The sequence below is a fragment of the Sinocyclocheilus anshuiensis genome, unplaced genomic scaffold, assembly GCF_001515605.1.
Source record: "Sinocyclocheilus anshuiensis isolate Anshui unplaced genomic scaffold, SAMN03320099.WGS_v1.1 scaffold176, whole genome shotgun sequence".
Classification (NCBI taxonomy): Eukaryota; Metazoa; Chordata; class Actinopteri; order Cypriniformes; family Cyprinidae; genus Sinocyclocheilus; species Sinocyclocheilus anshuiensis.
In genome coordinates this window covers 1,077,182-1,089,778 of record NW_015555723.1, presented here as the reverse complement: position 1 = coordinate 1,089,778, position 12,597 = coordinate 1,077,182, and the positions used below count along the sequence as shown (strand labels likewise).

Genomic DNA, 12,597 nt, shown 5'->3' with positions numbered 1-12,597 from the left:
TGTTATTATAACCTAAAGATGCTATGTGAAAGTTTGAAACAGAAAATAGTGGTTTTCATCTTGCCACTTTCTTGGTAAAGAAAACACATTTTTACTCAAATTAATCAAAATGGATTTATAGCGTTTTGGAACCAAACTCTTCATTTATTCGTTGAAACCCAAGCTTCTAAAAAGTCGTGGTGTGCGCTAGGCAGTCACTGTGTCCCAGACACCAATATTTTAACGATTCATAAAAGATCAATCACAGTCAGGCCAAATGAGATTTTGCTATGGAGATAAAGTTTAGAATCGTGATTTCTGGAAGCATTACAGCACACCATGTGTGTATTAGCACTATTTATGTTGTTTGCTTTTGGAATCTGATAAAGTGATTGGACCCAAAAATGGTGGATTTAACAAGCAGATTAGGAAGCAACAACGATGCAATGATTCAATTAATTCCCCATGGATAAGTCCCACCATACTTTATTTTTTTTCTCTCATTGGAGAAGCTATATTGCTCTGATATGAGTCACAATAAGGAAAAAATTGCAATCACAAATTCTGTTTCCTACCAAATTTCAAATAATTTTTGTTTGTTACAAAAGATTCCTTCAAACTAAGATAGTATATGGGTGCTATAGTTTTTCTTGTCGTTTAATACACTTGGCCAAAATATCATGAAACGATGAAGCGCTATATGCACAGGATATTTAAAACGTAAGTACAAAAGTATATGGCTACAACTAGACGTCAGAAGCTAAGACTCGTCTCCTCTCTTCAAACTTGCCATATTTCATTCTTCCATGCACTTTTTTTCTTCCAATTGCACTGATGTATATACAACAATTTAAAATGCCACTACAGCCACTTAAATATCGTGCAAAATAAAACTGAATTTTTGCATCAAACATGCCTTTGTGTCTATTCCCTTATATAGCATAATGCAATATCCCGTAAGTCGGCCACCTTATTACCATGAAAAAAGATGTTGATGTTCATTGTTCATCTGTCCTAACCTGCTCAATAAATCCTTAAAGAATGTTGTAATATATTCCACACCAATTCCTTGCAAACATCAGCTGGTTGCATAAGAGATCCAAACTGCGAGTCAACCTCCTGCCAGATTTCATATTCATGTAAACATGTTCAGCACGTGTTACAAACTCTAGCTGTATAACGTACATATGTGCAATGTGAATTATGCAATGCACACTAAAAGAACAAATGCATTCCAGTACATCAACAGTACATGAAGTCATCTGCACTGTTCTGAACTGCATTAGTCACTGTCAGCACAGAAAACGTACGCAATAGGATGCTGCTTCTGTTCCATAAAGCAAAACTCTGTACCACGGAAGACATGGTTTACCATTAAAAAAAAAAGTGAACTAGATAGCGACAGCCTAATCTGAGCAGGCTTTAGGCTCAAAATACGGGTTTATTAGTACCTGGCATCATAATCCAACTAGAGCTTTGTTATTTTATAAGCAAAGCAAATCATGAGATGAAAATGCATTCACATGTCATTCTATCTGTTCTAAAGTGATTCAAAATAACACACAATGTCAATGCCAAAATGACGATGATAGGAGTAAAAAGTTGTTCAGACTTCTAACTTTGAATTGTGGGAAATGACTGATCTGTTTTTTGTTAACTTAACAAGCTTCAATTGTCACAAAATAGTTAAGTGTGCTATACACAGATCAGTTTCATTTCAGAAACTGGTGCAATAACACCCTGCCAGTTTAGAGGGTCAGTCGGTGTGATGGAAACTGGTACTAGCCAGCAGAAGGTGGATAATGTCAAGTCTGTTTGACTACCGGACTGTTGCCATTCCACAGCTCCGGGGGACTGACGGATCAGAATACACACTCTGCATGTCCTTTCAACACAACATAGAAAATGCTATATTTCCTTTTTAACCTGTACAACTTCAAATCATAGGTTCTAAATAGTAAAAAAAAAAAAGATGTTTGAGGGCAAAAAACAGGAAAATTCTACATCCAATTCACAGAATCCCTCAAAGATAGGTTAGCAATAGGTTAGCACAAAACACCACATGCCCACCATCTTACAAGGAGGCTAATGGGGGCTAACACCATTGGAAAAAGGCTCATTAATTGCTATTTTGGGCTGTAACAAGGACTGAAACGTATTAGCATTTTTTATTCAAAGAAAATAGAAAGACTTACAATAGCAAGATCCTTTATCTTTTCAATCAGACACCACCTGCATTACAACAAACAAGCTATAAACAATTATATATCTTTTTGAAATCTCAATTTACATGACACTGCATCCAAACAGTTCTTCATTTCATTTTTATAAAATTATAAAATCATCTTTATATATGTACATACAAACATGTGGATGTAAAAATGCACAGCTCTTGCATTTAAGAAAACGATTCATTCATTCCATCGCTGATAGAGTGGCGCATGCCAGCACTGCTAGCAAAAGAGAAACCCATTCTTGATATAAATGACCTTAACTGTTCGGTCAGAAGATGAGGTGATCAAGTCCTGGGGTCAGATCTTTCCGTAAATGGCACAAAGAAACGAATTAAGACAGCGGACAGGGCCAGAGGACAGGCTCTGGGTATCTGCATGGCAGCGGTGAGCGAGTGAAGCTTCTTTCTTAAAACGCAGGCACTTGGGTATATCGGTCTGAATCGCTGCTGTCCGGGATCAAGTCTATGCGGAGAGCGAGCTCCTTGAAGGGTGGCCGAAGACTAGGATCGTTGTCCCAGCATTCCTGCATGATCTCGCACATCTAAAAGAATTCAGAAAGGGAATATTTTACAATTTGCTGCTTTGAAATTGCCAGACACTTCATACAATTGTACAACTCCGTAAAAAAAAACAAAAAAAAAAACGTTTTTGCAGAAAAAATACAGTATAACATTAATATTTGTGAAACATCACATAATTTAAAATTTTTGTTTGGTTTTCTGTTTGAATATATTTTAAAGTGCCCCTATTATGCCATTTTTAAGGTTGCTAATATTGTTTTATGAGTCTCCTAAAACAGGTTTACATGCATGCAAGGTAAAAAAACACGTTAGTTTTCTCAAAAAATAGATTTCATTTGACCTAATTTCTAAATTATAACTCGTGCGAAGCAGTTTAAAGAATCAGTCTCTCTAAACCCCTTCTTTCTGTGAGCCCTCACTGCTGTGATTGGTCAGATGGTATACAATAACTTTATTTATCGTGCACTGTCGGCTTCACAACTTTGCAGATAGTTTATGTTCACATACAGCTACATGACACACTGCATGAAAGGTAATATTCGAAAAGGCATAATCGTGGCACTTTAAAAAGTAATTTATTCCTGTGTCAGCAGCCATTACTCATTCAGAAATCACATATCATAATATTCTTATTCAGCGCTCAAGAAACATTTCTTATTATCAGTGTAGAACAGAAAGTTCAAAAGAACAGAATTTACTTGAAAGAAATCTTATCACCCCCCCCACCCCCGTTTTTCAAAATTTTAGCAGGATTGAATTTGTGCAATATTATTTATGGGGTATAAATGTCAAATGTCTACAGATTATTAATAGCATTTTGTCACTATATGTTTGCTTTATGTTTGTGAATAAATCTTATGAGGACTGTACATTAGAAGTCAGGTTCTTAATCTGATTAAGCTGACATTGTGTTGTGAGATGTGGTACCTCTGAAGGACAGCCCATAGGCTGAGGTAAACGGTTTCCTCTTTTCAAGAGCTCAACGAGATGATATACTATTGTTTGTCCCTGCTTGTCACCTCCCATCATACTCAGAAATACCTGAAGACAACAAAACAGAGATTCCTCAGAGAATTTCCACAACGTGTCGTTGACAGATTCTTTGGACATGCTCTGTGTGATTTATATAGCCAAAACAATTCAAAACAAGCAACTGTTAAAGGTTGCCCTTATGACATGTGCAAGGAAATCACATATGCAGAAAAAAACAAGAAACTTACTGTAGGTGGGCTACTTAGCTTGTCACTGTATGTAAAGAGTTCGTACAGAACCACTCCAAAACTCCAGATGTCTGACGCTACTGAGAACTTGCTCTCAGTCAAAGACTCGGGTGCATACCTGTCACAATGAACAACAATTCAACTACCTAACGAACACAACAAACACAATCACAAACACAACTTTCTTCTGTGAACCGTTCTGTTTCACAGAAGCATGAAAGTCATATGGGTTTGTTGGGAATGAAAACTAACAAAATAAAATGTACCAGAATATTGGACTCTCTCCAGGTTCTTTAACCTTGTAGTACTCTTTGCCCTGAGGTAAAACCTTGGTCAAGCCAAAGTCACCAATTTTCACCTTGAACTCACTCTCCACTAGGATGTTACGTGTGGCCAGGTCTCTGTGAATGTACCGCTTTGTCGCAAGGTATTCCATGCCCTGTAGAGACATTACAGCAGACGTGACATTTCAGGAGATTGGGAAGAAGAAAATGCAAAAAAGGAAAAGACATGCAAGTCTGAACAATAAAAACATGTTTGAAATGAAGAGAAAGAAAGAAGAGGCTTACAGACCAAAGTTAGTAGAGATGCAAGTTATTACTACTACATGAGAGTTGTTCTCAACCTTAGAGTCCACAACAATATTCAAAGACCCCATGACTTTTCTAGTTGTTTGTGATTTACTGGATTAGGATAAAAAGTATTTCTATCTGATAAAATATTTTAGAGCTTGGCATAATTATAAAAATATATATTCATTATAAAAAAGCTCACGGAGTCTTAAAATTGTATTAAACCTTTTCCAGGTTTAGAAATCACACTTTTAATACGAGGCTTAGTTTTCCAAGAAAGTGGGAATGCTGGTCCTTCCAAGAAAAAACAAAACAGTTGCCGACGGTGAATAAAAATAAAAATATCTGAAATGGTTTTATCTGAATTCAAAGCTTATTTTGTCTTATTTGAAATCATTTTAAGTCATCTTGAGGCCCCGGGTTGAGAACCACTGATGTAAGAGTAAAAGTCCTCATTACCTTGCATATTTGAGATGCATAATGCAGAAGTTTCTTGTGGTCAATCCTGTCTCTGTTCTTGTTGAGATAGTCCCGTAGACTGCCGTGAGGCAGGTACTCCATAACCAATCGTAAGTTTCTCCTTCCTAAGAGAACAAGAAATCATGCTAAAGCTTACAATAATCCAAAATTAAGACAAAAGCAGAGATCTACTTAATTTCATCAATAAAAAAAGCTTTGGCTAGATGGACTTTCACATTTTCTGTACTGAGTGCGGGAGAAAACTATGCATTCAATTGGGTCACTTTCATACTAGAACTTCTGCTGTGGACCCAAGACCATTTGAGACAAGAGTCTGGTTTGTTTAGTGAAATTGCAGTGGATTGCAAGAAAAGGGCGGAGTTTTAGTGGATGATTGGATCCTGTTTCAACGGAGGACCAAATTATAATATTTTGTATATTATAAACGTTTTAAAAAATGAAGCATATAGTACATGGATGAAATGTTCGCAATAAGATCAATACCATGCATTTAGAAAATGTTTACGCTTTAATATGTTTGAACATGTTTTAATATGTTTGAACTGCACTGCAAATTTTCACATTAACAAATGTAATTACACTGTAGACCTTTATAAATGCAGTTATTGTGCTGGTCAGTTGAGAGACTGATGCCAAGGGTTTCAACACCATAAGCATAAACTTAAAGCTGCATTTCGTAACTGTTTTTGGCAAAACATTATCCAAAATCAATTATTGAGCAAGTACATAACCAATCAGCTTTCAAAACGATAGGTTACTTGCGTAACCCAGGTTCTCTGATAGCATTAAGTGAGGTGTCTCACTATGATAGGTTACTTGCATAACCCTGGTTCTCTGATAGCATTAAGTGAGGTGTCTCAATCCCTTATACGTATTCCTCAGAAGCCCAATTACATTACGCCCGCCCCAATTAGCTGGCAGACATGACGTTGTGTCAGGGAGTGGCTCTCTCCTCTTGGTATAAAAGGAGCAATGCAACGTCATTACGACATTCAAAATGAGCACACCTCTACTTCGCTTCGCACAGCAAGGAGGGTGTTCTGATGAGACACCTCACTTAATGCTATCAGAGAACCAGGGTTATGCAAGTAACCTATCGTTCTCTTTCAAGCATACTTTTTGGTGTCTCACTATGGGATATCCTAACTCCCTTCTCAATATTAGCAATATGGCTGCCCCACTGCTCCGGGTGTGTGTTCACTACTGTATGTGTGCACTTGGATGGGTTAAATGCAGAGCACAAATTCCGAGTATGGGTCACCATACTTGACCACACGTCACTTCACTCCGTCTATATACCCTGAATACCACTAGTTTAATTCCTTGTTGCTTGTCTGGAATCAAACCAAGCAACTGAACTAAGAGTGAAAACAACCTTAAATATAACAGAATGTGCTAATGCAGCTGACTAGACTTGTTCATAATTTCCAAAAATATCAGTTTAGCCAAATATAACAAAATCTTTTTGAAATGACATTTATTGGAAGCTCTAAAATGCAAAACACAAGTGTGTAAAAAAAAAGTCTGTCATCCAAATTCTGTGGAAATGTGTGAGCGTAATGACAAGGTTTCTCAACACAACTTCCAATCCCATACCTGCACTGTAGCACACGCCTTTGTATTTCACAATGTTCTCATGCTGGAGAGATTTGAGGATCTCAATTTCCCGCTCAAAGTCGCGGATGTGCTCAGTAGAGCTGTGTTGCAATTTTTTCACTGCCACAACCTCACCGGTGTTGTCCTGCAGGGGGTCGTACCTGCACATTTCCACACTGCCAAAATTTCCCTGAAACAGGAGATAATTACTGTGATTAGTTGATTAGCACACATCTTTATTTGTACTATTTTCCACATACTTAATCAAATAATTAACTGTGGTAATAGAAATTATGAACACTATTTTTATAGCTTAACTTCTTGCTCTCCTTTAAGCATTAAAGAAATATGAAGCAAATCGACAATTCATATATACACAACCATTCGAAAGTTTTTTCAAGGTTTTTGAAAGAAGTCTCTTAAGCTTTATTTGATCAAAATGACAGTAAAAGCAGTAATATTGTAAAATATAAAAAATATAAAAAACTGTTTTCTATTTTCATATATTGTAAAATGTAATTTATTCTTGTGATGGCAAAGCTACATTTTCAGCAGCCATTACTGCAGTATTCTTAGTGCTCAAGAAACATTTATTATTATTAACAATGCAGAGATCAGTGATGCTGCTTAATATTTTTGTAGAAACTGTGACACAGGATTCCTTGATCAATATAAAGCTCAAAAGAACAGTATTTATTTGAAATATAAATCTTTTGTAACATTATAAATGTCTTTGTTGTCACTTTTGGACAATTTAATGCATCCTTGCTGAATACAACTAATTTCTGTCAAGAAAAAACAAACAAAAAAAACACAGAAACTATTGAACATACTGTAGGTTATATACAAAACAAAAAGTGATCCCACAGGGTTGTTGGTGTCTACCTTGCCAAGCTGCTGCAGGAAAATGAGATGTCTCTCCTCGAACTGCACTAGATCCTCATTCTGAAGTGCTCCAGTGCTCAATGCAGATGCTCCTGCTCTACTGGGTAAAATGTCACTCTCCTTCACAATCTCATAATCTGCAAACACATTTCATCACTCAACATTATGCGGCAAGTCCAAGAGAAACAACACAATTAAATTGTGACATGTCAAAATGCCAGCGGGATTGTGTGTATTATAGAGTGACTGTACTGACCTGGGCAAAAGAGACTGTTGAGGTCTCGTATGATGGCTCTGAATGAAGGTCTGAATGTTGGCTCGTAGTCCATGCAGCTGTTGATCAGGTTAGCCAGCTCTGTCCACTTGGGAGCAGACAGCTGGTGACGATTTTCAAAGAACAAGTGTTTCTGAATAGAGGAATACAAAGATGATGTTCTTTGAGAGGTCCGGCTTATTCTTTTAACAGCATTTCTTACTACAAACAGGTTTTTCTGATTTATATTTATTGTATTAGTATACTGAGGACACAAGTGTTGCTTTACCTTGGAACTGTCCATGTTGGCAAGTGGTTTTTCTCCTCCGCTGCAAATCTCCCATAAAGTTGTACCAAAGCTCCATTTGTCTGAGGCAAGACTCAGGCTTTTAGGGTCTAAGATGCATTCAGGGGGCACCCAGGGGATCCGCTCCACCAGAACTACAAAAATATTTGCAATTCATTTAAAATGACATTTTAAATGCAAACATTTTGATCAAATGTGAAAATTCATTATCTATTACCTAATGAGACCACTGGTCGGCATAAATATTAACAATTTTAAACTATCAGCATGGGGAAAATAAATTCTCCCATTTGGGCTCGTTTCTTTCTTTCTTTCTTTCTTTCTTTCTTTCATTCAGTTTTAGGGCACAATTTGAATAAATGTGTTAAATAAAGTTGATATAATGTGGTAAATTTAATTTAATTTAGCAAATAAAATTTACCATGTTTATTTAAATGTTATTTGCATTCATTAAATTATGTGGTGATATAAAAGTTGTCATAATATTGGGCATTGGACACCCACATTGGTTGACCACTACATGTAATAGAATACATTTGGACCATATTAACAACAAATCTTCAAGGGAAATTTCACATCAAAATTTAAATTCTGTCATCACTTAATCAACCTCATGTTGTTTCATTCAAACCGGTATGACTTTCTTTCTTCTGTGGATTTTTTTTTGTCCATACAATGAAATTCACTGGGGTTCAGTGTTGTTTTGGACCTCAATAATTGTCACTGAGTGGAGAAATACATTGTGTGGGGTTAAAACATTCTACAAAATATTTGTATTTCTGTTTCATGAAACAATGTCATACAGAACTTGGTGCAACAAGAGGGTGAGTGCATGACCAAACCATCCCTTTAATAATACACTGCAAACAGGAACAATTTTATTTGAAAATATGCCCTCTACTGGTTAGTGTGCAAACATGTTTATGCTAAACCAGTTCTAGCATTTGACAGTCTACATCACAGTATCTTGAAAATTATTTTGTTTTGTTGTTTAATTTGAATTTCTCTTGTTATTTATCTCTAATTACATTAATTTGTTTTGAAATACATTAGTTTTTTACTACATTTCTTCAGTCTGAGGTAATAGCAATCATTTTTAATGATGCTATGATTGAGAATCTCAGATTTTTAGATTCAAATCCTTTATTTAAATTATAAAAATGTTTTATGCTTTTCTTTTCATTAAGCACACACACACACACACACACACACACATGTTTGTTTCACTGTAGTGAGAACATTGCATGGACTTCCATTGATTTTATACCAGGTTAATGATACTTTCTATCCCCTAACCAAACCCCTACCTCTAATCCTACCCTCACAGGAACATGTGCAAAACACTAGATTTAAATAAAAACATGTTAGTCTGATTTATAAGCCTTTTTAACTAGTGAGTACCAGTAAAATGTCCTCACTAGTGTACTGTCATATTATTTCACTATAGGACATTTAGCCCTCACAAGTATAGTTAAACAAGTACACACAAACACACACCTTCTTATCAGAACATGGTCTAATCCTATTACATCCTTATACTGAAAAAACTAAAGCAAAAAGCTGCCTTTTCACTATCTCTGATAGTCAACAGACTGGAAGTCATTGATTTGTAATGGACAATACCATGGGAGCTGCGTGGAGTTCTGTTTATATGCACATGCAGAATGTTTGGATCCGATTTGAGTTTCGGATACATTGAAATATTTGCATTTTCGCAGTTAAACTGCATGTGACCGCCAGAGATTAGTGATGAACAATTTGAGAATTTCCACAATTTTTTCCATTAAATTGCTACACTTTTTCTATCAAACGTGTGGTTAAAATTTATGTTCAAAATAATTATTTTATAATTGCCAATTAATTACATTGATTAGCCTTAGAAAATCTACAATGTTTTTCTTTCAGACGTATTGGCAACCATTTGTTTTGTGTGGATATACTGCTTCAGTCATTATTCATTCGCTTTATCATCGTGAACAAGTGGAGAGTTAAGTTGCATCACAACTGGTTTGAATGTGGCGACTGCCACTAGGAAGGTAAAATGCGCTAATCATATGCAAATGTCGGAGATAGTGAAAAGGCAGCTACAGATTCACACAAGTTCTTCAAAGAATCTTCACACTGCTGACTCACTCTCTCTGGGCAGCACTGTGATGCTGATGCCAGGGTCACTTAGTTTGATGAATGGAGGGTTTCCCAATGTCCTGTCCTCCTCCCTGATCAAAAGGATGTTTTTTGCACACACATTCCCATGAGCCAGATTCTTCTCTTCCTGTGTGTGTGAAAGAGCAAAAACCATTAGTCAATTCTGGCTCGCAAACCCACATGGTTATTCCCGATTTGTTGCGGTTTCTTACCAAAAAGAGCATAGCCCAGGCAAGCTGCTTGGCCACTTCCAGCTTCCACAGAATATTAACTGATATTGAGTTCTTGTTTTTCCTTAGGTACATGTCCAAGGACCCAAACTTCACATATTCCTGCACCATGATATCTAAGACAAAAAACCCACAACTTCAAGTATGCGGCAGTAAATCATTTTGGTCACATATGAGCAATGTGAACACTTACTCTCCTCTCCGCACACACAGATACCGTAGGTCAACACCAGATGCTTGTGGGTGAGCTGGCTCATCATGCTGGCTGCCTCAAAGAAAGACTTAAAGAGGAAGAAAAAAATTAAGAAACCACATGCTAAATGGTTAATCAAGCACAAACAAGTTTATTTCCTGCAGTTAGACTGAGACATGTCAACTCTTATTATGAAATTTGATGATAAAGGGATAATTTCAAGGAAAAATTATAGTTTAGATGACTTGAAAAATGGGGTGTCTAAAGTCATATGAAATGTTAAGACACTTAACAGTTTAATTAGTTTTTTTAAATTCAGGAAGTCTCAATTCAATTCCAAAATAATTCCAGAAACTGGGGCATATTTCACCTTACATTTATGTGGAACACTTTGAAGAAACCATCTCTTGAAACAAGAAATTTCATCTATATCTTACCTCAGAGTAATTTCTGTGGGCTTTGTCCAAGACTTTGACAATGACTTCAGTCTTATGGGTTTCTCCGTAGTCTCCCTGCTCTTTCCGAATCCCTTTGAATATCTTGGTGAAAGTCCCCTGACCTTGACTCTCACCCTGAAAACAATGTTGCACACACATAATCATATGCAACTTGACATTTACAATACTGTTCAAAAGTTTGGGGCCAGAAAGATATTTGAATGTTTTTGAAAGAAGTCTCTTATTCTAATTAAGGCTGCATTTATTTAATCTTACATTTAAACTTACTGTTTCTATTTTAATATTATTTTAAAATGTAATTTATTCCCATGATGACAAAGCTGAAGTTTCAGCATCCATTACTCCAGTCTTCTTTGTCACATGATTCTTCAGAAATCATTAGTATACGCTGATTTGATGCTCGGGAACATTTCTTATTATTATGAATTTTGAGAATAGTTATTTATTATTTAAACAATATTTCTGCGGAAACTGTGATTTTTTTCAGTATTCTATGATAAATAGTAAATTCAGAGAAGAGAATTTATAAAAAGAACATTTATTTGAAACAGAAATCCTTTTTAATATTATACATAATATAATATTTCAATTTAATGCATCCTTGCCGAATAAAAATACCGATTTCTTTCAAAACAAAAGAAAAAAAAACATCGGTAACACTTTCTATGAAGCCCGTATTTATAATACATTATAAGGGTATTCTTAAGGCATTATAATGAATGCATAATGCATTATAAAAAAAACTTATAATATGTTATATCAACTCATGAATAATCATAACAATTATAATACATCATAATACTTATGTATTTGTGGTTATAAGTTTAAGAGTATGATTATTTATAACACACAATGAACACCGTATTAAATCTACTTCACTTACAGTATAATGGACTGCATCATATCTTGACATTGTTTATTTAAGATCTGCACAGTATCTTACTACAGCTTGTGAGTGGTTAGATGTTGAGTGTTATTTGAGTGTTTCCTGTGGAGCTAATGTTAATTAATTGATGTGAGCTTAATACTCCAACTGAAAAAAATGCAATGTTTTATATGGTTACATTTTATTTTGATGGTCCCCTTAATCAATCGACTATAAGCAACTTTGCAAATACATGCCAACTAACTCTCATTAGAGTATTAGTATCCTCAAGAATGGTAGAATAAGTTGACGTACTTGCAAAGACACTTATAGTCAGTTTATCTGTTGGTTGACCATCAAAATAAAGTGTTAGCATATATTTACAGTAGCAGACATACTAATACTCTAATGACCGCTAGTTGATATGTGGTTGCAGAGTCACTTATCAACAGCTGTCTAAAGGGTACCATCAAAATAATCAAACTGATATTACAATAAAAATAGTTCAAAGCAAATGTGCCATTACACATTCATCTGATCTGATATCTGATCTTATGGCTGTTTGAGAGAAAAATGTTTATTATTATTATTACTTATAAGTGGTCTTTGACCGCTTTAAGTAAAGTAGCATAAGAAAAATGGCAAGATAAGAGACTTAT

The 12,597-nt window shown here is 35.5% G+C and overlaps 1 protein-coding gene across 4 annotated transcripts in view; it reads right to left on the bottom strand.

The window, feature by feature from the left end:
* Positions 1 to 2,128: 2,128 nt before the first annotated feature.
* Positions 2,129 to 12,597, bottom strand: part of LOC107672564 (tyrosine-protein kinase JAK2-like) — a 36,598-nt gene continuing 26,129 nt past the window's right edge. For all 4 annotated transcript variants that reach the window (XM_016465806.1, XM_016465807.1, XM_016465804.1 and 1 more), the window contains 13 exons: positions 11,053 to 11,187; positions 10,616 to 10,703; positions 10,405 to 10,538; positions 10,181 to 10,319; positions 8,030 to 8,181; positions 7,744 to 7,894; positions 7,488 to 7,624; positions 6,603 to 6,792; positions 4,986 to 5,110; positions 4,221 to 4,393; positions 3,955 to 4,072; positions 3,662 to 3,775; positions 2,129 to 2,754 (listed from right to left, as the gene is read on the bottom strand). In XM_016465806.1, coding sequence (XP_016321292.1) covers positions 2,620 to 2,754; positions 3,662 to 3,775; positions 3,955 to 4,072; positions 4,221 to 4,393; positions 4,986 to 5,110; positions 6,603 to 6,792; positions 7,488 to 7,624; positions 7,744 to 7,894; positions 8,030 to 8,181; positions 10,181 to 10,319; positions 10,405 to 10,538; positions 10,616 to 10,703; positions 11,053 to 11,187 — 1,791 coding nt within the window. In that variant the 3' untranslated portion in view covers positions 2,129 to 2,619. The remainder of the gene's footprint in view (positions 2,755 to 3,661; positions 3,776 to 3,954; positions 4,073 to 4,220; positions 4,394 to 4,985; positions 5,111 to 6,602; positions 6,793 to 7,487; positions 7,625 to 7,743; positions 7,895 to 8,029; positions 8,182 to 10,180; positions 10,320 to 10,404; positions 10,539 to 10,615; positions 10,704 to 11,052; positions 11,188 to 12,597) is intronic.